The sequence below is a fragment of the Apodemus sylvaticus genome, chromosome 15, assembly GCF_947179515.1.
Source record: "Apodemus sylvaticus chromosome 15, mApoSyl1.1, whole genome shotgun sequence".
In the NCBI taxonomy this organism is placed as follows: Eukaryota; Metazoa; Chordata; class Mammalia; order Rodentia; family Muridae; genus Apodemus; species Apodemus sylvaticus.
In genome coordinates, this window is record NC_067486.1 from 2,716,595 (window position 1) to 2,741,196 (window position 24,602).

Consider the following 24,602-nt stretch of genomic DNA (forward strand, 5'->3'; position numbering starts at 1 on the left):
AAGGAAGCCAGGACAGGATAGAGACTACAAACGAAGCACGCTGCAGACTGACCAGAGCTCTGCAGCACCCTGGGCTCACAGTCCAGCTTCCTCTTGGGCGACAGCATTCACACTGTGACTTGGCTCTGACCAATACCAGTAAAATGTCAGGCTCTCCTGCCTCCATTGGTGGAGCAAACCTTCACCCATTCCACCAATGAGTCCTAGAACGGGGAATTTTTTTAATCTAGTTGGAGGCTGACAAAGTCTGAAAGTTGTGTGTGTGTGTGTGTGTGAGAGAGAGAGAGAGAGAGAGAGAGAGAAAGAGAAAGAGAGAGTGTGTATGTGTAGCAGGCATTTGGGAATTTCCTATGTATCTGGGAATGGAGGCCAAAGGATGCTGGTGTCACAGAGTACTGAGCAAGATGGCACTGCCCACTTCAAAAGTGTTCTGACGCCACATGCTCAGGGTGTGTAAGCCTACTGTGAACTTCATCAGCAACATTGTCCCTGTGGACAGCCATGAAGACAGAGCTGTGGGAGCGTACAGTCTGTGAAGGGGAATGCAGCTCGTGGTAGTCTGGGTGGTGGTAGAGTGTGAGGGGTAAAATTATCTGTCACTTCTGTCTGTCTCTGACTCTCTCTGTATCTCTGTCTGCATCTCTTTCCCTTTCCCCCTCTCCCTCTTTCCCCCTCTTTTCCTCTCCCCTCTCCCCTTCTCTCCCCCTCTCCCCTTCTTCCCCTCTCTCTTCCTCTCTCTCCCTCCCTCCCTCTCCCTCTTCTCCTCTCTATCCCTCCCTCTCCCTCATCCTCTCTCTTCCTCTCTCTCTCTCTCTCTCTCTCTCCCTCCCTCCCTCCCTCCTCTCCCCCTCCCTCTGTCCCTACCTTTCTCTCTCCCATGCACACAGCCCTAAGCCCTACAGCTGCCTAAGACCATCAAGGACCATCAGGGTGGCTATAATCCCAGCACTCAGGAGGCAGAGGCAGTTGGATCAGGAGTTCAAGGCCAGCCTAAGATACACAGTAGATTTGAGACCCACCTGGGCTACTTGAGACTCTGTCTAAAACATGCAAGTAACAATGACAAAAAAAATCTCCAAAGATTGTCAACAGATGTTCTCAACCCAGAGAATGCCTAGGACCCACGATGACAGAGCTGAATGTGAGATCTGCTGCAGGGCACTGGGAGAGATGGTTGGCAAAAGCCACCGTTGGTCAACATTTCTGTAATGCACTGTGAGAGCTTAGGAGGCATGTTAGGATAGAGGATGTCCAGTTTCCTCAGTAAGACTATAGGAGGGCGTGATTACAGTTAGACTCGTGCTTTCTCTGACTTTCTGGAGGTTGTATAGCCAACCAACCCATCCATCATAGCTTGTCCCCTGCCTCACAGCTCCCCCCATTCCCTCTGGGCCTCCCCACTTATAGGGACATTTTCTTTGCTGCCAGAGGCCTCCAGGTCTCTGGGGAGTGATGTGTGCCTCTCTTCTCCCTGGTTTCGTGTCTGTGTTGTAGGTTTTAAAACCATTTACTTTGACCTAATCAGGTCACGGCCAGCTGTTTGATCTGTGCTCATCTTTGACCCTGCTGTGTCCCCCATGGGCACTGCACCTGAAAGTCTTAAATGTGACAAGGAGCCCCCAGGTGGACCCTTTACAGTGGCCTTCACTGATGCTTGATGAGCTAGAAATAACACTTGGAAGTCCTGTTTCAGGTGCACACCCATTACAGTTTCTGTCTCTCACTGTGTTGGAATTGGTGCTTTGTGTACCTGATGCAATTAATTCCTAACAGGCTTTTAACGCCAAGAACTCTCTTTTTATGTGTAACCAACTCACGATGAATATTAGAGGCCAACCACAGGCCTGGCTTCTTTTCCAGCTTGGGTTATGCTGTACATATGCTTTCTCATACTTGGGGAGCTCTTGGCATTATTTGGGGGCAGTGATACTCCTGGGCTAATTGCATTTGCCCCCTTCTGCCTCAGGGCTCTGACTTCAATTGGCAAGCAAGTTACCTCCTAATTGAGCTCGGCTGCCCCTCCAGGCTGCGGCTGGCACATCACTGGGAGATTTTCCAATGAGTAGCTTTTCCTAACAGTAATGGTATCTTAGTCCACTTGGGTGTCTGTGACAGAAATACCCAAGATTGGGTGGCTCGTAAACAGCAGAAGTGTATTTATTCCTCCTATTCCCAGAGGTTGAGAAACCCAGCACCAGGTCACCGGCTGATTTGGTGTCTGGTGAGCACCTGCTTCCTGTTCTTTGAGGGTAGCTTCCTGCTGTGTGCTTGCATGACTGAGGCACAAATTCTTTCTGTCACTTTTGTCTGTCTGTCTCTGTCTCTTTCCATGTCTCTCTGTGTCACTCTCTGTCTGCCTCTCTCTGTCTCTGTCTGTCTCTGTCTCTTTGTCTCTCTGTCTGACTTTCTCTGCCTCTCTCTGCCTCTCTCTATGTCTGTGTCTCTGTCTCTCTCTGCCTCTCTCTGTGTCTGTGTCTCTGTCTCTCTCTGCCTCTCTGTGTCTGTGTCTCTGTCTCTCTCTGCCTCTCTCTGTGTCTGTGTCTCTGTCTCTCTCTCCCTCTCTCTGTGTCTGTGTCTCTGTCTCTCTCTGCCTCTCTCTGTATCTTTGTTGCTCTGTCTCAGTGTCTGTCTCTGTCTGTCTCTGTATGTTTTTGTCTCTTTCTGTCTCTGTGTGTCTATGTCTCTGTTTTTTTCTCTGCCTCTGTCTGTCTTCCTCTGTCTCTCTCTCTGTCTCTCTCTGTCTCTCTGTCTCTGTTTCTGTCTCTCTCTGTCTTTGTCTTTTTCTGTCTCTCTGTCTCTGTCTCTCTCTGTCTCTCTCTGTCTCTCTGTGTCTCTCTGTGTCTCTCTGTCTCTCTGTCTCTCTGTCTTTGTCTTTTTCTGTCTCTCTGTCTCTCTTTGTCTCTGTTTCTCTCTGTCTCTCTCTGTCTTTGTCTTTTTCTGTCTCTCTGTCTCTCACTGTCTCTCTCTGTCTCTCTCTGTCTCTCTGTCTCTCTCTCTCTCTCTCTCTCTCTCTCTCTCTCTCTCTCTCTCTCTCTCTCTCGTTTATTAGGAATGCTGGTTTACCATGTGTAAGCACCAGAGGTTGATATCAGATATCTTTCTCTGTTGTTTTCTTCTTTACTTACTAAGGCTGAGTCGCTCACTGAACCGAGAACTTGCCAACTAGCTCACCCTAGCCTACCTTGGGGGGGCTCCTCTGGCTCTGCCTCAGCCTCTGCCTCTGCCTCTGCCTCTGCCTCTGCCTCTGCCTCTGCCTCTGCCTCTGCCTCTGCCTCTGCCTCTGCCCCACAAGCTCTGGGATTTTGTGTGGGCGGCCACACCTCCAGGATGACAGCTCTATTCTTGTACGCTAGTGTTCTCCCAGTGTCCACCTAGCTTAATCATACTGGGTTTCTGCACATTAGCTCGGCGAGGAGCCACCCCACGCTGGCTATGGTTGGACCTGATACACTGCCTCCTTTTACTTTCATGGAACCCAGTGTCTTGGTGAAGGTGCAAAAGTGATGCAGACATGCTGAACGAAGGACTGGGTCTGGAAGGGTGCGCAGGCTCTGCTGTTTCTTCCTCACCTCCCTCCTCCCTTCTCCTCCACTCCCTGTCATCTTTGTTCCCATGGGCACCATTATGTAAAAGAGGGGACATGAGACTGTGTCCTCCCTGGGGTTGCCAAAAAGCTGCTGCTAGGGAGAAGGGGCCTACCTTTGGCATTTTTTTGACTTGAAAGTGAAGTCCTTTCAGTTGATCAGAATTTACAAATTTTAAAATATAAAAATGCAGAGCTTGGGGATGGGAGATCTTCCAGCAAAGTGCGTTTGGTGCGATCTCGAGGACCTGAGGTTGGTAAAAGCTGAGCCCCCAGCATAGGGCACTCCTCTGATCTCAGCCCTGGGTCAGGCAGAGACAGGTAGGACCTGTCTAGGTCTCCTTAGCAAGGTAGCATTGCCTGATCCGTGAGCTGTCGGTCCTAGTGAGAGACCCTGCCTCAACATACAAGAGGGAAGTAGACTGAGGGGTGACACCCAGTAACGACCTCTGGCTTCCACATGTATGCACACACATGTACATGATATCACACAAATACAGATAGAGAAACACAACACATAAACCACACACTGCACACACACACACACACACAGAAACACACACCATACATAACACATACAGACATACATACTACATACACAGAGACACACACATACAGACATACAGACATACATAGGACACATACATAAACACACATAGACACATGTACAACATATATAACAACACACAGAGAGACATACACACACAAGGAATACATGTATACACACATGCACACCATACATTACATACATACACAGGGAATGCATACACACAGACACATGCACACTATATATGCCACACATGCATACACAGGAATAAACACAGACACATTCACATGCAGACACATTCACATGCATGCACATACATGCTCACACGCACAGACCTACACAGACATATACACAGACATATACAGAGATATACACACAGAGAGATACACACAGACACACACACAGAAATATACACACATGTATGCATGCATACAAACACATACAAACATACACAGACACATAGACATAGACACACACAAATACACATAGATACACTTGTACACATACAAACACATAGATGCACACAAATGCACACATTCATGTGTGCACACACAGAGACACACGAATAAACATATATGTGTACACACACATACACACACATACCTTAGAACCCCAGAATGGTGACTCAGTGATTTCTTTCCTTTCTGAAAAATGTATTTCAAACAAAACTAAATAAACTAAAAATGGAGATGCTATGTAAGGTCTTCATTTCAGGACTCTACAAGTTACATTCTGTAGAATTCTAGTCCCCACTGATAATCCCTCCACAGAGTTTCAATTTCCCTCTAGTTTTCAGGACCCAAATGAGGCACTGTTTTCGCTGATAACCATTTTCAGCTATAAATAGAGGCATGCATTTAAATAATTAAACTAGCCGGGAAATGTCAAGCCCCTTCTGGGAGACAAAGAATGAACTGTTGTCAAGTTAGCGATTAATTAATTTTGACTTCAGCTGCTTGAGAAAGGGGTAGGAACAGGGCTGTTCAGAAGAGGCAGAGATCCCAGGTGTAAGAGAATATTTAGCCAGAGTAAAAATAACTTGCAGCTGAGAAGACAGTCATGTATGGTTCAGGCTGAGCCTGGAGTCGCACATGAATCACACAGAGCCCCACCCGCTGCTCGGGCCATGGGCTCTGAAGCAGCTTTTCCACTGCATCTGATTCAGAAATAAAACAGACCCACAAATTACCCCAGAGCTGGCCAGACAATCCACTCCTTGTCTGGAGCCCTAAAAATACGTTTTGTGGGGACTTGCTTCCATTCACACTGTGAAACCTGGGTATGGTGGTTTGGCTGATTAGCACTCGGCAGGGGCTTCGGGGAGGTTAGAGTGGATTACACTTCAGTGAGACCTGGGCATGAGACTCACCTCCAGTTACACTCCAGTGGGACCTGAGCCTGAGGCTCATCCTTGGCGTGCCCTGTTTGAGGTAAGTATGGTGGTCCACTCATGGCAACGGCCTTGTCTCTTAAGAAAAAGTTGAAAATTGAGCTTTTCTGTATCTCCATGAATCTTTATTAAAGTGTGTGGATCTGAGAATTAAACCTGGGTCCTTGTGAGCACTTTACTAACTGAACCATCTCCTCAACCCATCAGCACCATGTTCTTATTGTATTATATAACCTAACAGTGCAGAAGGTATTTAGAGACTGTGACATTCTAATAGGCAGTTATAAGCAGGAAGCTGTGTGATGGAAAACAGAAGAGCTACTGAGGTACAGTGAAGAACCAGGTGCCAGCAGCACATGCACACATATGTATATATGCACACACACACGTACACACATACATATAATCATGTGTACACATACAAACACATACATATATACACACATATATACACATTCATACACATGTACACACCTGTATACCTATGCACACATGTACACATACATGCACACACATACATATAATCATGTGTACACATACATATACATATGCACACATCTATATGCATGTACATATACATGCATGTACACCTACACACATACCCATGTACACTTACATGAGATTGATCCTCAGAGCTGAAGTGGAAAACCAGCACAGGAGAGGTAGAGATGGGGAGGTCCCTGGGCTCACTGCCCAGACAGCCTAGGCTCGTGGGTGAGCCCCAGGCCAGTGAGACAACCTGTCTCAAATTATGAATCAGGTGAACGTTGCCTGTAGAATGATACACACATGCATGTATACACACACATATACCTGCTCATGCTGCTGTGTTAATTCAGGATAACGTTCAGCCCTTTCTAGAGATGAAGGTGACTCAGTCAAAGTCAACCACAGTCACCACTGGTTTCCTAGTTCTCAGATAAGGGCTCCTAACTTAGTTGTAAGGGAAGCATCCTGGGGTTTACCTGCAGAGATTTACTAGAAATCAGTCCACTCGGTCATTCATCAGTTTCAGAGACACTGAGAGAATTCATTCTAGAGATGGAGACCCTAGAAGTGAGTTTGGCAGGTGAGTACAGCAGGTGTAGTGGTTTAGAGCAGAGACTTCAGCACTGAAGGCAGAGGAAGGAGAGGGAGCACAAGAAGAGAAGTTGTAAGGATGTAGAATGTATGTGAGCATGTGTGTGTGATGTGCATGTGTGCACATGTGTGCATGTGCATATGTGTGTACGTGTATGCATGTACATGTGTATGTGTGTATTTGTGTGTATAGGCACCCCTATATGTAAATACATGTAAAAGTCAGACATGCTTCCTCATGTTGGATATCATTCTACAGGCAACATTCACTTGATTCATAATTTGAGACAGGTTGTCTCACTGGCCTGGGGCTCACCCACGAGCCTAGGCTGTCTGGGCAGTGAGCCCAGGGATCTCCCCATCTCTACCTCTCCTGTGCTGGTTTTCCACTTCAGTTCTGAGGATCAATCTCAAGTTCTTCATCCTTGTAAGGCAGGCACTTTATTGACTGAGTTATCTCCTCTGCTCTAGCATGTGGTCATTCTATCATGTAAACTAAAGAGGCCTTCTCCAGTCCAGTCTGGCCCACTGAGGACAGGGACACTGATGTACCCTTGCCCCCGAGGTGGTGCCTGGTCTGGAAGGCTGCATGCACACTTGTGGGTGAAGGAAAGCGGGCAGTTTCCCAGCCCCTGCTTGCTGGACAACTGAGCAGTGTGCTTCTCCCTGTGGCTCAGGTCTAGAGCAGGATGGGCCTGGCCCATTTGGCTTTGGCTTTGAGAAGGGGAACCCTATCTTAGCAGCAAGGACACATTGAAAGCACAGCTGTGGGACAAAGAACAAAGCAATGGAAGGTCACCTTTCTGTGAAGGGGAATTTGAGAGAGCTAGGTGAAGGACAGCCAGGTACTTGACAGTTTTAGTGGGTTGCCTCTACCCACACAAAACAAAGATGCCTCCATTTCCTGGGTTCCACCTTAGCTGACCCTGGCCTGTGTGTGGGGCCCGTGTCCTCTAGCTGTCCCAAAGGTAGGGTGAGCCAAAGGTGGAAGGTGGCTAGAGAGCTCAGGTTTGAACATGGCGAGGTGACATTCTTGTATAAATGAGGGCTGTTAACACCCACAGGGTGGTGGCAGGTGACACAGGATGGACGACAGCCACGCTTGTCTCACTCATGGCCATGGCTCTGCCATTTTCCTGTGAGAGAGTCCCATGATGGAGTCTGCCCTGCTGTAAAGCAGACACAACATGAGAAAATAGATCGCAGATGCCAAGTTTATTTTGTTTTTCGAAGACCCAAAGACCTCATTTTATATTCCTCAGTGTGTTTTTCCAGGCTTATTACCTCTTCTTAAAAAACCATGTGTGTGTGGAGACATCTGAAAGGGGCTTTCTTCTTGGGCTGCATGCCAATCAGTCATAAACATCCGCTCAGAAGCTTGCCCAGCAGCCTGTGGTCTGTTCCGGGCTCTGACCATCTCTTCACAGGCCGGTGATCTCAGTCAGGTTCGCTCCCACTCAGCCCTCTCAGCCTGAGCTCTCTGCCCTGATTTTCTCCATGCTCCCGTGTGTCAGCCCACCATCCCTGAGGACCATGTATCTCACAGAGCAAGGACAACATCCAACTGCAGAGCCAAGAGACTCTTTCAACCAAACGTCAAGATCATATGTGTCCACATAGGCAGTGCCTTCTTAGAGTCTTCTCAGGAACTCTGCCTCACGTCCACACGGGTGCCCCCAACCCAGTCAACTAAATAACACGTCCTGACCATCCTGCTCCTCTCTGAGGGGGAGAAGTTTTGGAAAATATTCAATACTGAAGAAAGAGCGTCTTCTGAGAGTTCGTCCAACAGTGTCTCTTATGTGTAGATTGACCAGAGGAAGTGTGGAGGCCAGAAGAGGGTGTCAGGCATCCAGGAACTGGAGTAGCATATGACTATGATCTGCCTAATGCATGCTGACAATTGAGCTGGGGTTCTCTGGAAGAGCAGCCAGTGTTCTTAACCTCTAAGCCGTCTCTCCCAGTCTCTGTGAGGCATTAAAAGGAAATACTTACTTTCTTGTTTCTGGTCCTGGTAAGATTACTTTTTCTTATATAAAGTAATATCTGAATAGATGTCTCTGAAAAACGATTTCCTTTCTTCTGGTTGGCCCCGGTTCGCACGCGCGTCACTGCTGCACTCAGGGTATACCAGGGAGTGATTAGATCCCTAGGCTAGGGCAGCATTCCAGGGCTACAGTGCAGACTTTAATTTCTAATAACGTGAGGTGCAGGGAGTTCTTGTCTACTTCATATTGAGATGTTTGTCTTTCAAAGTAGAGTCTCTTCCCATCCCCCTGTGCAGGGGAAGCATGGCTGTGAGTTCTGGCCACTCAGCTTCTGTTGTGACTTGTCTCTTAGGGCACCTTCACCCCTCCTCCCTCTTATTTTACCTGTACAGTTATTTTGCACTGTGTATGTGCCTGTGCACTGTTTGCATGCCCAGTGCCTAAGGAAGTCAGTGGACACCAGACACCTGCCCCCAGGACCGGAGTTCCAGATGGCTGTGAGAAGCCGCGTGAGTGGGAATTGAACTTGGGTCCTATGGATGAACAGCCAGTGTCCTTAACCTCTCCAGCCTGTCTTCTGTGTGATCGCCACCTCCGTAGGATGTCCGTGATACCGGATGAGCTGTAGTGAGGACTCTTTCCAGGGGTCGATGGCAGGTCTTCCTGTGACACATTATCACAAACATGATGGTTATGAGAGCCAAGGGGCTCCACCCAGTCAGTGTTTGTTAAAAAGCCACTTCAGGGGGCCGTGCGAGACCTTTCCTCTCAGAGTTAAGAGTTCTCTTAGTGAAAAACTTATAATAGTCAAAATAACTGCTTCAGGGTAAAACATTATATATTTTATTTATATCTATTTATAAGATGTAAACTTTGAAAATAGAGTCTACTGGCTTCATTAGACTTTTCTTTTTTAAGATGGAGGATGGAATTGGAAACACATTAACATGAATTATACCTGCAGGTTATAGCATGAAAACCAAAGCAACTTAGCTAAAGGCTTCCTATTGCTGTTTGCTTGCTTGCTTAGAGACAGTCTCACTACATAGCCCAGGCTGGCCTCAAACTCACTATGTCATCCAGGCTGATCCTCAAATTTGTGATCCTCCTATTTCAACATCTATCGTCCTTGCTTTGACTTTGTTTTAGTTATATATAGTTTGGACCCATTTCATCCAGATTTGGTAAAGGTGTCTCGTGTCTACCTTGTTTCATAGAAGAACTCCCATATTCCATGGATGGAGTTCTTGTCTGCAGATATGAAAAGTAAACTGTCAGTAATTAAAGGGGAGTGAAGATGTGACTCAGTGGGCAAAGCACTTGTTACATACATGAAGATCTGAGTCCAATCCCCAGAACCCATGTAGAGACAGGAGGGCAGAATGTGTGTGTGTTATCTATAATGCCATGAGGAAGGACCAAATAGCAGACTAAGAAACTCTGGGGCAGCTGTAATATGCTCAGTGTAAACTACAGGAGACCCTCCCTTGAATAAGGAAGTAGATGAGGACTAACACCAGAGGTTGTCCTCTGTCCTCCATATATATGCAGTGGCATTCATGTGTCTATACACACACACACACAGAGAAACATAAAGAAACACATAGACATGCACACACAGATAGACATACACTCACACAACACACATACATAGATACACATACAGACATAGGAACACACACAGATATATGTGCATTCACAGACACACAGATACACATACAGACAAACACATACACACAGAAACACACACAGAAAGACACAACATACACAAACACATTCACACACACACACACACATATATATATATACATACACAGACACATACACACACATACACAGAGATATACAGACATATACACAGAGACACACACATACAGAGATACACACATACATATACACAGAGACATAGAGACACACAGACATACACAGACATGCACACAGATATACACTCATACAACACAGACACAGATACATACACAGAGACACATACACACAGAGACATGAAGACATACAGACATATCTGTGTGTACAGATATACATACATACACTCACAGACACAGATACACTCAGATCACCAACACAAACCAACAGACACCACAGACAATCACACACAGACACACACACACTCACGTACACTTAGGTGATAATAAGGAGCGAGGTGGTTAAACCCCTAAAGCCTCATCTCTCTGGCCTTCACCTTTCAGGTGATTAATTCCTTTGCTAGATAAGAAAAAACTGTTAGTGCCTGCTATACAGTAGACACTCAATAAGTTGCCTAAATGAATGAGCAAGTAATTATATTTAGACTTCACAATCGTGTCTGATGTTGCTCTCACACCCTGAGTACCACCCACTGTCAAAAAAGTTTCATCCCAAAGAACCAAGTTCTTAACTTCTCTTGCCCTCGAATCTTCTCTCTCTGAGGCACATAACACCAAAACATTCACACTGCACTTGGTTGACAGATTTTCCAAAGGATCAGGAAACTGTCTCAAGTAAAGATACTCTGTAGTTTGATAGTAGGATGAGTCTTGTGGAGATAAAGGTTTGAAGCCAGGAAAATATTATAGCATCGAGCAGAAATCCTGCATGTGTAGATAGCTCTGGGAAGACACAGGCCCTGCTCCATGGGAACGCGGACAGTTACTATTTTTAAGTCACCTCCGTGTTAGTATAGTGGTGAGCATTCAACTTGTAGGGCTGTATGTTCCCAGCGCGTGGTAGGACGTCATCCCTGTGTAGCCCTAGCTGTTACCTGCTCAGCAGCACAGAGCTTCTCTGCTCCTGGATGCATTAGCAAGTGATGCTGGGAAGAAGTCTGTGTTTCCAAGTACTTGGTACCAAAAAACTTTTCTGGGGCACTGGGCCCTCAGCCAGCCCTGCCTGTCCACAGTCCTGTCAAGGCCTATGGATGAGAAATGAATTTCACTGTGGCATTTCAGCTCCGTCTTGCTCAGAGGATAGCTCTGTCTACCTACCTGCCTTACATGGTTTTACCTTTCTCAAACATGAAGTTCGTAGCAAGCCTGTGAGTCTACAAGTTACATGCCAAGCTGCAGCTCACAGTGCTTGGAGGGAACGAACAAGGGCCCTAGGGACATGGAAGCAAAGTTTTCAACGCTAGAGTGAAAATCTAAAGAGTTCATAGGTGTCTAATGTTTCCAGGAATATAGAAACGCATGTGTCGGGTAGAACCCGAGAAGTGTTTCCAAAATTCTACCACAGATAATGTAACCAACGCACAGAGGTACCACTGCTGTGGTGATTCAGGTTAGCCGTCTGCGTGGGCTAGCCCACATCCTTCCTGTGTGGGGGTACCCATTGTCTATCATCCAGAGCCTAGCTAGCCAGCATCCGTGGGCTAGCCAGCATCCGTGGGCTAGCCAGCATCCGTGGGCTAGTCACCATCCGAGAAGACAGCCACAACATTTTTTTGTTCTCTGATGAAGCTGGATTTTTTCCTCTTTGCGAAAAACAATGTATTTCATGTGCATGTATGTTATGCATGCATGTGTATATGTGAATGCCTGGTCTGGCTTTGAGTGGTTGGAAACCTGTGTAGGATCCCCTGAAACTAGAGTTACAGATGGTTGTGAGCCTCCATATAGGTGGTGGGAACTGAACCTAGGTTCTCTGCAAGAGCAACAAGTGCCCTTAACTGCTGAACCCTCTCTGCATCCCCTTAAACTGTTTTCTTTACTTGCTGTTAAATTGTGAGACTTGTATCTCTCAAATATAACTTTCCTGTGCATGTGTGCACATGCACGCACGCGTGCGCACACACATGCACACTTTTTCATAGAAAGATATGTTTGTCTTATTGCACATTCAGTGACCGCCTTACTAAAGGTTCCAGTGGCCTGTTCCCCGGGTCAGTGGGGGCAGTTCATGCCATACACACTGCCATTTTCAGGTCCCTGTCTTGGTTCACTCAGGTCGCTTGTCTATACTCGTAAGCTGCCTCTCTTGCCTTTGACTCTCTTGCCTCAGCTCCCCACCTTCTCTGCCTTTCTGACTGTGCCCCCTCAGCTCTAGATCCCATGTTTGGCACAGGAATAGGAATCCCACAGGGGACTTTGCTGGGGTCTCAAAAGCAGCATCACTCCCCGAAGCATCACTGAGCTGCGTGGGTCCTAGTGTCTGCTGCTAGCTCTGTTTACTGTCACCCCGCAGGAACGAACACCAGGTCTCTGTTCCCTGCGAGTGTTCACAGACATCTGTCACAGGAGTCTGGATATGACCATTTCAGAAGGAATTGACGGGTAAAACAGAAGCCAGACAGCAGCTTGGCTTCCCACTTAGTGTTTCTCCTAAGCTTGGTCTCAGCTGCAGTGCAGGCTGCTGGGCTGAAACACCAGGCCCATGTTGCTCATGGTTCTGAAGATGGGACATCCAAGGACAGGATGCCAGGCAGCTCCATGCCGGCTGATCTGCTGGGGCGTTTTCTCTTTTTTGGAGGTGGCTACATGCTCATATGGAGGGAGTGAAGCAAGGGGGGGGGGTGCTCTCTTCCTCTTCCTATTTGTGTGTCTTATCCATGTGTACATGTGGGCGCGTGCGTGCGTGCGTGCGTGTGTGTGTGTGTGTGTGTGTGTGTGTGTGTGTGTCAGGTACACAACTCATTCATGATGTGTCTGTGGAGACCAGAGGTCAGTGTTTGCTGTATTTCTCAATCACTTTCCACCTTATTTTTTAAGGTGAGGTCTCCTACTGAACCACAGAGCTAGCTGATGGGCTAAAGCATCTTGGCAGTGCTAGGAGGATGGGTGCACACACTATCAGACTGGTCTTCCCAGGTGCACACACCATCAAACTGGTCTTCCCAGGTGCACACACTATCAGACTGGTCTTCCCAGGTGCACACACCATCAAACTGGTCTTGCAGTAGATTCTGAGAATCAAACTCAGGTCTTTGTGTTTGCATAAGTATTTGCTCACTGGACCAGCTCCCCAGTTCTCCATCTTCCTGCCATTGTTGTCTCTACCCTCATAGCCTGAGCTGAATCTGATTATCCCTTTATACCAATATGTGGGGCTTATTGCTTCAACATGTGAATTCGGGGTACCACAGCATTCTGACTTTGTCATGCCTATGGAGCATGACTTTCCCATGCTGCCTGTCATTGGACCTGTATATCACAGACCACTGAGTCTTATTCTTTGGTACCGGACTAACAGACGGAATTGTCTTTTTCTCCTACAGGAACTCACCTGATGAATGCAGTGTGAGCAAAGGCGGGAAGATGGTGGGCAGCCCTGATACTGTGGGGATGAGCTATGGCAGCTACATGGAGGAGAAGCACATGCCGCCCCCCAATATGACCACAAATGAACGCAGAGTGATCGTCCCTGCAGGTCAGAGGTCTTGAAATTTTGCTCTGGTTAACCATGCTTCCCAGGAGAGACAGACCACCCCTGTCCTTTATGAATCTCCGTCAGGGACAGTATACCCAGCATTCCACCGCTGTCCTTTATGAATCTCCGTCAGGGACAGTATACCCAGCATTCCATCGCTGCCCTTTATGAATCTCCATCAGGGACGGTATACCCAGCATTCCACCGCTGTCCTTTATGAATCTCCGTCAGGGACAGTATACCCAGCATTCCACCGCTGTCCTTTATGAATCTCCGTCAGGGACGGTATACCCAGCATTCCATCGCTGCCCTTTATGAATCTCCGTCAGGGACGGTATACCCAGCATTCCACCGCTGTCCTTTATGAATCTCCGTCAGGGATTCTGGTGTGGAGCTGCTCTCTGCTCCACCCACATCACTCAGCTCCCATCTACCTCATTGCTCTGCCCCATTGCTTTTTCTTCCACTCCATCTTCCTCTCACTGTAACGCAGGCACCAAATGCTCAGGTAAGGCACACAACATAAAGGCCAAACGCTCTGTCCGGCCCACCTCAGCACTCTCTGTGTGCTAACCAGGGCGGGTAGGATAAAGCAGGTCCAGCCACTGGGCACACTTTCTGTCAGAGTGATCAAAGTTACACATAGCAAAGCTTTGGTAAGCTCCACTGCTCCCTGCTCTAGATAAACTCATCTTTGTAATGAGTAATAGCAGGATCAATCCTCCACACCCCATGGTATGATGTCATCTCAGGCTCTGTCACTTCTAAACAGGAAGTTCAGTGTGTAGAGACTGGCAAAATACAGGTCTGTCAGATGTGTCACCAGATGGGATCCCTTCAGGGATGTCACTACAAGACTTTCAATAGGCCGAGAAGATGGCTGGATGACATTGGGGCACTGGGACCCTTCTTTAGGAACGTGCCTTCTTTTGCCACATACAGCAAAACTTCAGAGGACACAACAATGACAGTCCCATACACCAACAGGCCCAAACTGCCCTAGATATGTAATGGAAGGCGGATAGCATATACTCAGACGACCTATTCGGTTTTACTCACAGCTGCTGAACCTTGTACTCTGAGGCTACCTTGCTTTCCACTGTGCCTCAGCGTTCCCTCTGGGTGGAGGTGACCCCAGCTGACCTGTGCCACTGCAGGCTGCATACAAACTGGAGGAAGTGGAAGCCAAAGAGAAGCTGACCCTAGCCCCTCACCCGACCCCCTACCCCACCCCCGTGCCATTGCCTTCCTCCTGAAAAACCTCATTTCTTCACCCGAGGCAAAGAAAATTTAGTCATGTAGGATAGAGGACCAAGCTAAGCAGAGCCTGTTGACCCACCCATCTTCTCCTTGTAGAGTCATGTACCACTGCTTTGTAGGACCATGATGCGCAGTGCTGCTTTGGGCCATCCAGTATTCCTGAAATATCATCAGGGTGCTTTGATACCATCCCAGTCTTCTTAAGTGAGGTCAAACTTGAGTCTTTCCACAGGAAATTGAGGCAAAGAATCTGTCTAGTCTAGTCAGGGTGCCAGCAGGTCTTATGCACCGTGCTGGTTGGACAGGCCAAAGGATGCGTCTGCAGATGGACTCCAGCTGGCATTGGCTAGAGGGCTGTTTCTTCATTCTGAAGGAAGCTTTCTTTCAGCTGTACCTCTTGGGCTGGTTGCTTCACGCCAGGGCAGGCAGTTATTCAGTTAACGGTATTGGTAAAAGAGGGAGCTGTGGATGATTTGGCAAGTTGTGAGTTTTGCAGTTATTGGTCAAGGTCCAGGTGTGTGTTCAGACGGATGAACATGCATATGCATGTATGTACACACACACATGCATGTGCACATACACGCATACACACATTTCAAAGGCCATCCAGCACAGCCATGGGATGGAAGGACCCCAGGTGGTCAGCAGCGCCTGTATCCATCCCTTCAGTAGCAGCGCAGGTTACCCACGTTCCTTACCCAGGCTCCTTTGAGGTGAGGAACATTCTACGCACATCGAAATCTTCAGACCCGAGTCTGATTGGTTCCTGGGACTCCTGTTGGTTAGATGTGGTGCCTGCCTGGTACCCAAGAATGTGAAACAGAGGCCTCAGTTGCTCTTTCTATCACTACATACTGACCTCTATGTCTGAGAGAAACAAGAGAGAGGGAGAGAGATGGAGAGAGAGGGAGAGAAGGAGAGAGGGGAGTGCGGGGTCAAGATGGAGCACCTGGTAACTCTGTGCCTACATAGAACCTTTGGACTTACTACTGTTAATTTGGAAAAATTATTCCATTAACTTTGACTTCGACACCTACCATCTTCAGTTAACTCAGCAGCTAGGAAGACCCCAAAATATTCAGAGTAATCAATCATAGGCATGTTCTTATGGGTGCAGATTCCATAATTGGATGTATTTACACTGCTTCCTGTGACCACATGAATTTAAGAAACATTGTATGTACACAAAAGTGGGATAGCCTTAACCTTAGAGGATTGGGTGTGTAGACAAAAGGAAGTGTTCAACAGAGAGGGAGACTGGCGTGTGGTGTGCATCCTCTGTGTGCACACATAAAGGGAGACCTGTGTGTGGTATGCATCATATGTGCATATAAATATGTGTTCATTCCTCTGCTTTCTGTGAGATAGTATATCAGTCAGTTCAGTATAAATTGAGATACTGTCAGTAACAAACTCTCTCCTCTAGAAAGAACCCTAGTGTAACCTCACCAATTTTAAACCATCTTGGAAAAAATTTGCAATATCAAAATCATCAAAAAGAAGCCCTCTTTATAACAAAATGCTGACTAGCACAGGTGATGTATTGCCTAAAACCCATAATGATCATGTGTGCACTCTGGGAAAAGACTATTCCTCAGCCTCATTTGGTGTCAGCTCAGATTTCCATGGTGACAGATGGCACTGAGCCCAAAACTAGCTGTGTCTCCTATTCTGGGCTCCTAACAACAGCCCAAACCTAGTAGGTTGGACTCAGATGTCTGATTGCCAAGGCTGTGGGCACAGCTCGGAGTGTAGAAACGGTGGATTCCCAGTACACATGACACCGATGTTCACAGTGTCAGCATCCATTGTGTCTCCCAAGCATCTGCCGTCAAGGACAGTGTGGATCCTCTGTGTGCTGGCTGCGCCTCTCTGAGTCTGCAGCTATTTAAGTTTTGGTGGCATATACTCAGATATGCTCATGGACTGCCACCAAGGAAAGCACACACGTTCTCCATCATTTCGAAAAGTTGCAAACTGATGACCAAATACAACAGGTCCTCTGGTTTTAGCACTTGATAATATTTTTGAAAGATTTTCAATCGGCTCAAACCCTTTGATATCAGCATCTCAGTGACTGAGTGACCACATGAGTGATCTTCCCTTGTTCTGCACATTTTAAGCGTTTCCTGTGTTTCATCCCTGAGAAAAGAGGTTCCCATGAGACTGAATTCTTTCTTCTCAGCCTCCAATTTTCCATGGCCGACATGGAAAGCCCTTGAGTTGTTTCTCAACCAGTCTTTTCTTCATGCTGGGTCACCCAGGAAGTGTTCACTGAGTATCCTTTATGCATATGACACTCTCTTAGGAGACAGCCAAAGAGCACTGAGGTCAGTAAGACCCACCCCTGTGCTATAGAGGTGTGCTAGGAAAACGGACAAGAGCTCGAACTTAGGACTGACAGATGCTTTGGAATTCCTGAGCAAAGGGAGTCAACATAAAGACAGACAGACAGACAGAAAGAAAGAGTCTCATAGCTGTGGAGATGCCTTTCAAGACTCCACCATTTTCCTCAGCCTCCTCCATCTCCCTCAGCTTCGTCCGTCTTCCTCAGCCTTTCCCTGGCCTCCTCCTCCTTCCGCAGCCATTCCCTGGGCTCCGCATGCTGCTGTGCACACCCTGCCTGTGCACACCTGCACCTGAGCTGTCTGGGCAGCTGTATGCACCCTTCTTCCTTTCTTTGCCAACAAACCACCCCTCCTTCAAGCCCTCTTTGCACTGTTCCCGTCTACATGCCAAATTACCTAGCAGATTAATCCCTTTACTTATGGCACCTGACCGCTGGTTTCTCACCACACTTACGTGTTACTCTGTATTCCCGAGTAGAGACAGAAACATTTGATTTTGAAATGGGAACAAGATGCTGCTGATTTGTGACCCAAACTACTGACCAATCAAAATTCAGATTGAGTGCAGTTAAAAATACACAGAGAGGACTTAAAGGATATGAGGAAAGAGTGAAGCCATTCCCGTGGCCGGCTCCCTCGAGACGCTGTTGCCAAGCCCCTACTGTGGCTTTGAGCTTTCTGGTAGTCGAGATAAGAAGTGTAACAGGGGGGTGGTGGTGGGGGGGCAAACAATTAAAGTTGTTTTAGAGAAGAGGTAATGTTTATCTCAGCACAGGATCCTAAAAGTAGTATCCTCGGACCTCCTTGTGGCCATTGTGGCTGAGCATTGCAACAGCCTGAGTTTTCTGACACATTGTGGAAAGACTGAGTTACACTAGAGTCAACCCAGAGAAGACACCAACAAACACTGGGGACTCTGGTGGCTGCACAGGACAGGCTTGTAGTTCTCAGAGCAGCAGAGGACTGATAGAAGCCTCGCTGAACATGATATTGCTGAGCTGGACTGGAAAACGAACAGAGGGCCAGGACTAGAACTCCCCATTCCAGGCTTTGTTAGCTGGATGGCACATTTTTATCATACCAGCATTTGTTATTGATGAGGCTGTGTATGTGTAGATTGCAAATTGTGTGGAGAGCACATGGTGCCGATAATAATTGTCACTTCATAGCAGGAATCAGAGGATCATGGGAGTTGCAGAATGATTGAAAATCTCAGTTCAACAGCTGCCTTTAAACACGGGAAAATAACTATTCAGAAAGATAAAGACACTGCCCCAGAGTCAGCTGCACAGCTGAGTAGGGCTGGAGCCAGTGCCCCAACCTGCAAAGAACCCACAGTTTAAAAACTATAACCAGTCCTTCATCTTGCTTTGTCACCCTACCAAGTACTGCTGGTGACCTCGCCCATCACATCATGTTTCTGTATGCTTGTGTTGGACTCCTGCTGTGCCAACCATCAGACAAGAGAACTGAAACCCTGAATTCAGGGTTCATCTTATCTGTGGACCTATGGCTGGACGGTGGTTGAGGAAATCATGTGGGGTTATATGTAAGACTGAAGTTTTACAAAATCAAATGATGACAGCTAACATCTGCTGCTTACACATGATCGGGGCACTAGCACACAGTGTTTGGGGGAAATGTGTCCTGGCCAAGATACACTGCAGGAAACATTGACAGTTCTCATTCTACTGAGAAGACTGGTAATGCCAAGAGTTGCCCAAGATATTCCATCAACTGTTGCGGGAAGCCAGAATTCTAACCCAGTGCTCTGTGACTCCTCTGCTAACTCTTAATTCCATCTGACACCAGTTAAAACACCCCAGAAAAGCTAGGAGATAGCATAGTTGGGTCTGCTCAATTACCACGAGGCTCTGCAGTGGCCCTGGCCGAGCTCTAGGTGAAGAAGAGAATCCTGGGAAGCTACAGAACGAGTCTAATTTATTATATAAGTTGAGGGTGAAAATATTCAAGCAAAAGTGTTGAGTCTATTGCTAACCTTCCTTCACTACAGGGGAAAGGGGGTCTGGGCTTAACCAAAAGTTGGCTAAGTTTCCATCTCTTTACATCTAAAGAGAAACGGCTACAAAGTAACAAGTGGAGGCTCCGTTCACGGTTGCTGCAAAAAGCAACTTAAAGAAGAGAGGCTTTATTTCCTATCACGATTCCAGGTTACAGTTTTCCACCTTGGTGTGGCCACAGTGGCAGGAACTTGGCATGGTTGTCACATCACTGCCACAGTCAGGAGCAGAGAGAAATGCACGGGTGCAGCATGTTTGCTTGCTTGCTTGTTTATGCACAGCACTATTTCTCCACTTGTAAACAGGTCAGGAACCTGTGCCTAGGGAATGGTGCCACCTGCGGGGGTGGGGGGTGGGGCTAGGACTCCCCATGTCCATCAACATAATTGATATAAGCTCCCATCAATACACCCACAGGCCAGCCCAACACAGTCTCTTTCCAGGTGATTGACGATTGTGTCAACAGCCATCATAGCCTCCTAGGTAGGGAGTAGGGGCAAGGTGACAAGGCTGTGTTACCCTGTAAGAGAATGGATTGGAAAGGAAGCTTTCTACAGTCTCCTGTTACTTGGGGAAAAGAGGATTCTGAAGATAAAACTTAAAATTTATCTTAAACAATAAGAAGAAATAAAGAGGAATAGCATTCAAATGGCCAAAGCAGGAAGAGGGGATGAAAGTAAAAAGGAAACTAATCAATCTTGGGAGGAAACAATGGCTCACAGCAGTTAAGCACATTGGCTGCTTTTGGAGAAGACCTGACCTCTATTCCCAGCACCACCTGGCAGTCCACAACTGCATGGAGCTCTAATTCTAGGGCAGCAATGCCCTCTTCTGGTCTCTGTTAGCACCGCGCACACACACAGTGCATGGCATACTGAGTAGATACCAGTACATATAAAACAGTTATGAGAAAATGAATGAAATTAGATCCTAACTCACTCAAAGCCCTTACGTGTATATAAAAATACTTTACACATGCGCACGCGCGCACACACACACACACACACACACACTAAAATAATTGTCAGTAAACAGCTGGAATGACACATTTTAATTAAAAGTTAATAAAAATCTGGAAAAAATTAAAAATGAAATATAGACAAGTAAGATTTCAGATAGAAAGCCATTGGGAGGATGATGTAGGTTTGTTAATTAATATTAAATTCATATAAAAGGCATAAGAATGATAAATTTATATTTACCTAGTAACAGCCTCAAAAAAATAAATATCCAACAAGGGAGGGAAATTGACAGATAGATATTAGTGAGTGAGATTGATTTACCTTTCTCAGTAATTGATAGGTCACTGGCAAAATTATATATATATATATATTATATACATATATGTATATTATATATTGGTATTAAATATATTTATATTGTATAACTCTGCATGTAACAGGTAATATATACTTTTAAGCACCCAAAGTCACATTTACAAATATTGCCATGGTCTCTGCCATCACAAAGACTAGCAAACCAGCATGTTAAAAATCAATGTTATAGTAGTCCTTCCTCTCTGGTATTTTAATCTGAGGATTAAAATAAACCACAAACCATCAATTAGAAATTTGAAAGTTTCAGAAACAGCTTGAAAAAAGTCCTTCTCTTGGGGGCCCAAATTCAGTTTATGGCATTGAACAGTTCTGAAGTTCCCACCATCCCTTGTATCTGCTTTGTAAACAGGATCTGCCCATACCAGGACGCCAGGTGTTTAGTCCTAATTTCCTAGCCTAGTGTTAGATACAGATTGGCTGACTTACCCCAGGCCTGGTTTTGTGAACAAAACTCTTACACTAGACCTTAGATACGGCCTAGGGAGTACATTTGATTTTATTGTATATTTCACATTTTTCATAGCCAAGATAGCCATTCTGTTGGGAAGGGACAGTCATTGATAATTTTTCATTGATTCAGATCATGTCTGATCTTATTCAATTGAAGTTTATGCCCATTGAAGGGGCTGTTTTGTGATAGTATAGTCTGTTATTGACAACACAGTACCCCTTTACCTAATTTCAGGCAATATCTAATACTTTTCTGGCTGCTGATGAACTCAACCGGATCAGAATCTCGTTCCAGGGAACTAGAATAAGGGTCTTCCTTTTTATGTTAATTCCTGTATTGCTTAGCAGAAGGGGGGCTCTCCAGAGCTAGTGCCTGAAGGTCAGAAGGCGACTTAAAGGTGCCCTTTCTCTCCCAGAACTGAGTGGGTCCTGGGAATCAAGCTGAAGTTGTCAGGCTTGGCAGCCGACGTCTTTACCCATTGAGTCATCTCAGCAGGCACAGCAGAGTCTTTATGACTCTCCCTTGCCTTTCTCACACGTGCCTCTCCCACACACTGGCATAAGAATAACATAACCAGGGAGCTCTATATGATGGTGTGCTTAGATGTTTTAATATCCAGTTGGCTGCAGTAGAGGTCATAAACATTTGGACTTCAAGGAGTGGAGCGTCTCAACTCCCTCTCTTGGTGTGGCTCCTTCCTCTTTTGCTGTCCTTGGAACCATAATGTCACGGCTATTTCCAAAACAGTTCTACTTTCCAGGAGGAGGCCAAGCACACAGCATCTTATCTCCATTGGCTCATGTTTTGTTCACCAGAAGCACCTCTGAAAAGCTCTTAAAATAAGAGATAAATCAAGCTTTTGTGTACAAAGGAAGAGGCAGCCCTGGAAATTAAGTGGATTTTTCATCTTAGCAGAGTTGACCGTGCAAACCCCTGGTGCGGGCAGGCTGTTCCTTCTCTCCAGTTGTTACTGTTGGCTAAGCACTTTCACACTATCTCACTAACTTTTCAACTCTCCAGCCATTCATTTAATTAGCCGTAGGAAAATAAGGCTAATTCCAGAGAAGGTAACATTTACACCCAGTCAGAGGAGAGTCAGAGTCCAAACATGCATTGCTCTGGCTCCCAAGAGAGTCTTACCCTTTCATCAGTGAGCTCTCTGTGTTTGGTGTAATTAAAGACACCCTTCAGTGCCTCAGAAATTCCTAATGATGCTGAAATTCCACACTGCAAAGTGTGACCTCCTTACCAAGTTGCTTACTGTTCCCTTCCATGTGACTCCATCTGCCATCTCCCATCTCCATCCACCGTCTCCATCCTCCATCTCCGTCCTCCATCTCCATCCTCCATCTCCATCAATCATCTATATCCACCATCTCCTTACCTCATCTCCATTTGCCATCTTTATCTGCCATGTTCATCTGTCTCCTCCATCTCTACCCCTCATCTTTGTGGCCCATCTGTATGCCCCTTCTTCATATGCGGCCTCCATTTCCATCCCTTCTTTCTTTGAGAAAGCCCGCTGATGGTTCCCTTTTAGCCAGATTAGCTATAAGAGGTAGGCCTGAGTCAGATATACTTTCTTTCAAATTCCCTGGTTAGTAGTTAGTGCAAGGATGGTCATTATGTTGTTCTTGAGTGTCTGTGTGTGTGCATATTTGGGTATGCACGTGGAGACCAGAGGACTTCTAGAACTCATTAAATAGATCAGACTGACTCACCAGTGAGTCCCAGGGCTCTGTCTTCCTCTGCTTTCCCAACTCTGGGCTTTCACAGGTTTTCCACTGCAACTTTAACTCAGGTCTTCATGCTTACAAAGCAGACACTTTACAGACTGAGCCATCTCCTCAGCCCTATTTGTATTCTTTGTGTAATCTATAATGATCACTCTCTTTTATTCTTGTATTTATTATTTAATTTTATTTTTTACTTACTCACTTTACATCCTACTCACTGCCTCCTCCTGATCCCCCCAATACACCCCTCCCCCTTCTCCTCCCTATCTGCCCCCCACTACACACCCTGGCACTTCAAGTCTCTGCAAGGCTGGGCACTTCCTTTACCACTGAGACAAGGCAGCCCAGCTAAAAATGCATATCCACATATAGGAAATAGCTTTTGGGATAACCTTCACTCTAGTTGTTCAGGGCCCATATAAAGACCAAAGCCGCACATATGCTACCTATGTGTGAGGAGGCCTAGGTCCAGCCCACAAATGTTCTTAGCTTGGTGGTTCAGACCCTGAGAGCCCCAAAGATCCAGGTTAGTTGACTCTGATAGTGTTCCTGTGGAGTTCCTATTCCCTTCAGGGCCCACAATCCTTCCCCCCAGCTCTTCCATAAGAGTCCCCAAGCTCTATCCACTGCTTGGTTGTGGGTGTCTGCATCTGTCTGAGTCAGCTGCTGGGTAGAGCCTCTCAGAGGACAGCATGTTCCTGTGTGCAAGCATAACAGAGTATCATCAATAGTGTTGGGGATTGGTGCTTGTCCATGGGACGGGTCGATGAGTAGTCTCTTGATGTTTTATAACTTTCTTTTATATAAATGAACCAGTAAATGTTCAAGGGATGACTTTTAATTTTGTACATTTTTTAAATGAATAAATAAAAGTGGAAAAACAGCTGGGAGGAAAACAAACAAACAAACAAAAACAAACGAAAACCCAGATCTCTACTGGAAACTGAGCTACAGTTGAGACAGCCCAGACTCTCCTGGGTGACGGGGATCTGTGGGCCTGGCTCTTTTGGGTCCCTGTCCAGGATACTGTTTCCTTGCTGTGACTTGCTCAGCTTGGCCTCAGGCTCCTGCAATCTGGAGAGGGGGCAGGGGTGGGGGCTGTGCTGAGACTGACTGTGCTGCCATCAGATTTGCCTTTGGGAGTTGATGGAGTCTTTCTTCCTTCCCTTTTAGATCCTACTTTGTGGAGCACAGACCATGTGCGGCAGTGGCTGGAGTGGGCAGTGAAAGAATACGGCCTTCTAGACGTGGACGTCTTATTATTTCAGAATATTGACGGGAAGGAGCTGTGCAAGATGACAAAAGATGACTTCCAGAGGCTCACTCCGAGCTACAATGCCGACATTCTTCTCTCGCATCTCCACTACCTCAGAGAGAGTAAGCGCGGCTGTCGCCATGGCTGCAGACCTGACCTCAGTGGGTTCAGACAGGGTGCTCCAGCATCCTCTTGTCTGACCTGCGAGGACCGCACAATGGAACTTCACAATGTCGATGAACAAAGCAGTC

The 24,602-nt window shown here is 46.5% G+C and overlaps 1 protein-coding gene across 7 annotated transcripts in view; it reads left to right on the plus strand.

Annotated features, from left to right (window-relative positions):
• Nucleotides 1-24,602, plus strand: part of Erg (ETS transcription factor ERG) — a 223,881-nt gene that overhangs the window by 179,757 nt on the left and 19,522 nt on the right. For all 7 annotated transcript variants that reach the window (XM_052158552.1, XM_052158553.1, XM_052158554.1 and 4 more), the window contains 2 exons: nucleotides 13,792-13,943; nucleotides 24,270-24,473. In XM_052158552.1, coding sequence (XP_052014512.1) covers nucleotides 13,792-13,943; nucleotides 24,270-24,473 — 356 coding nt within the window. The remainder of the gene's footprint in view (nucleotides 1-13,791; nucleotides 13,944-24,269; nucleotides 24,474-24,602) is intronic.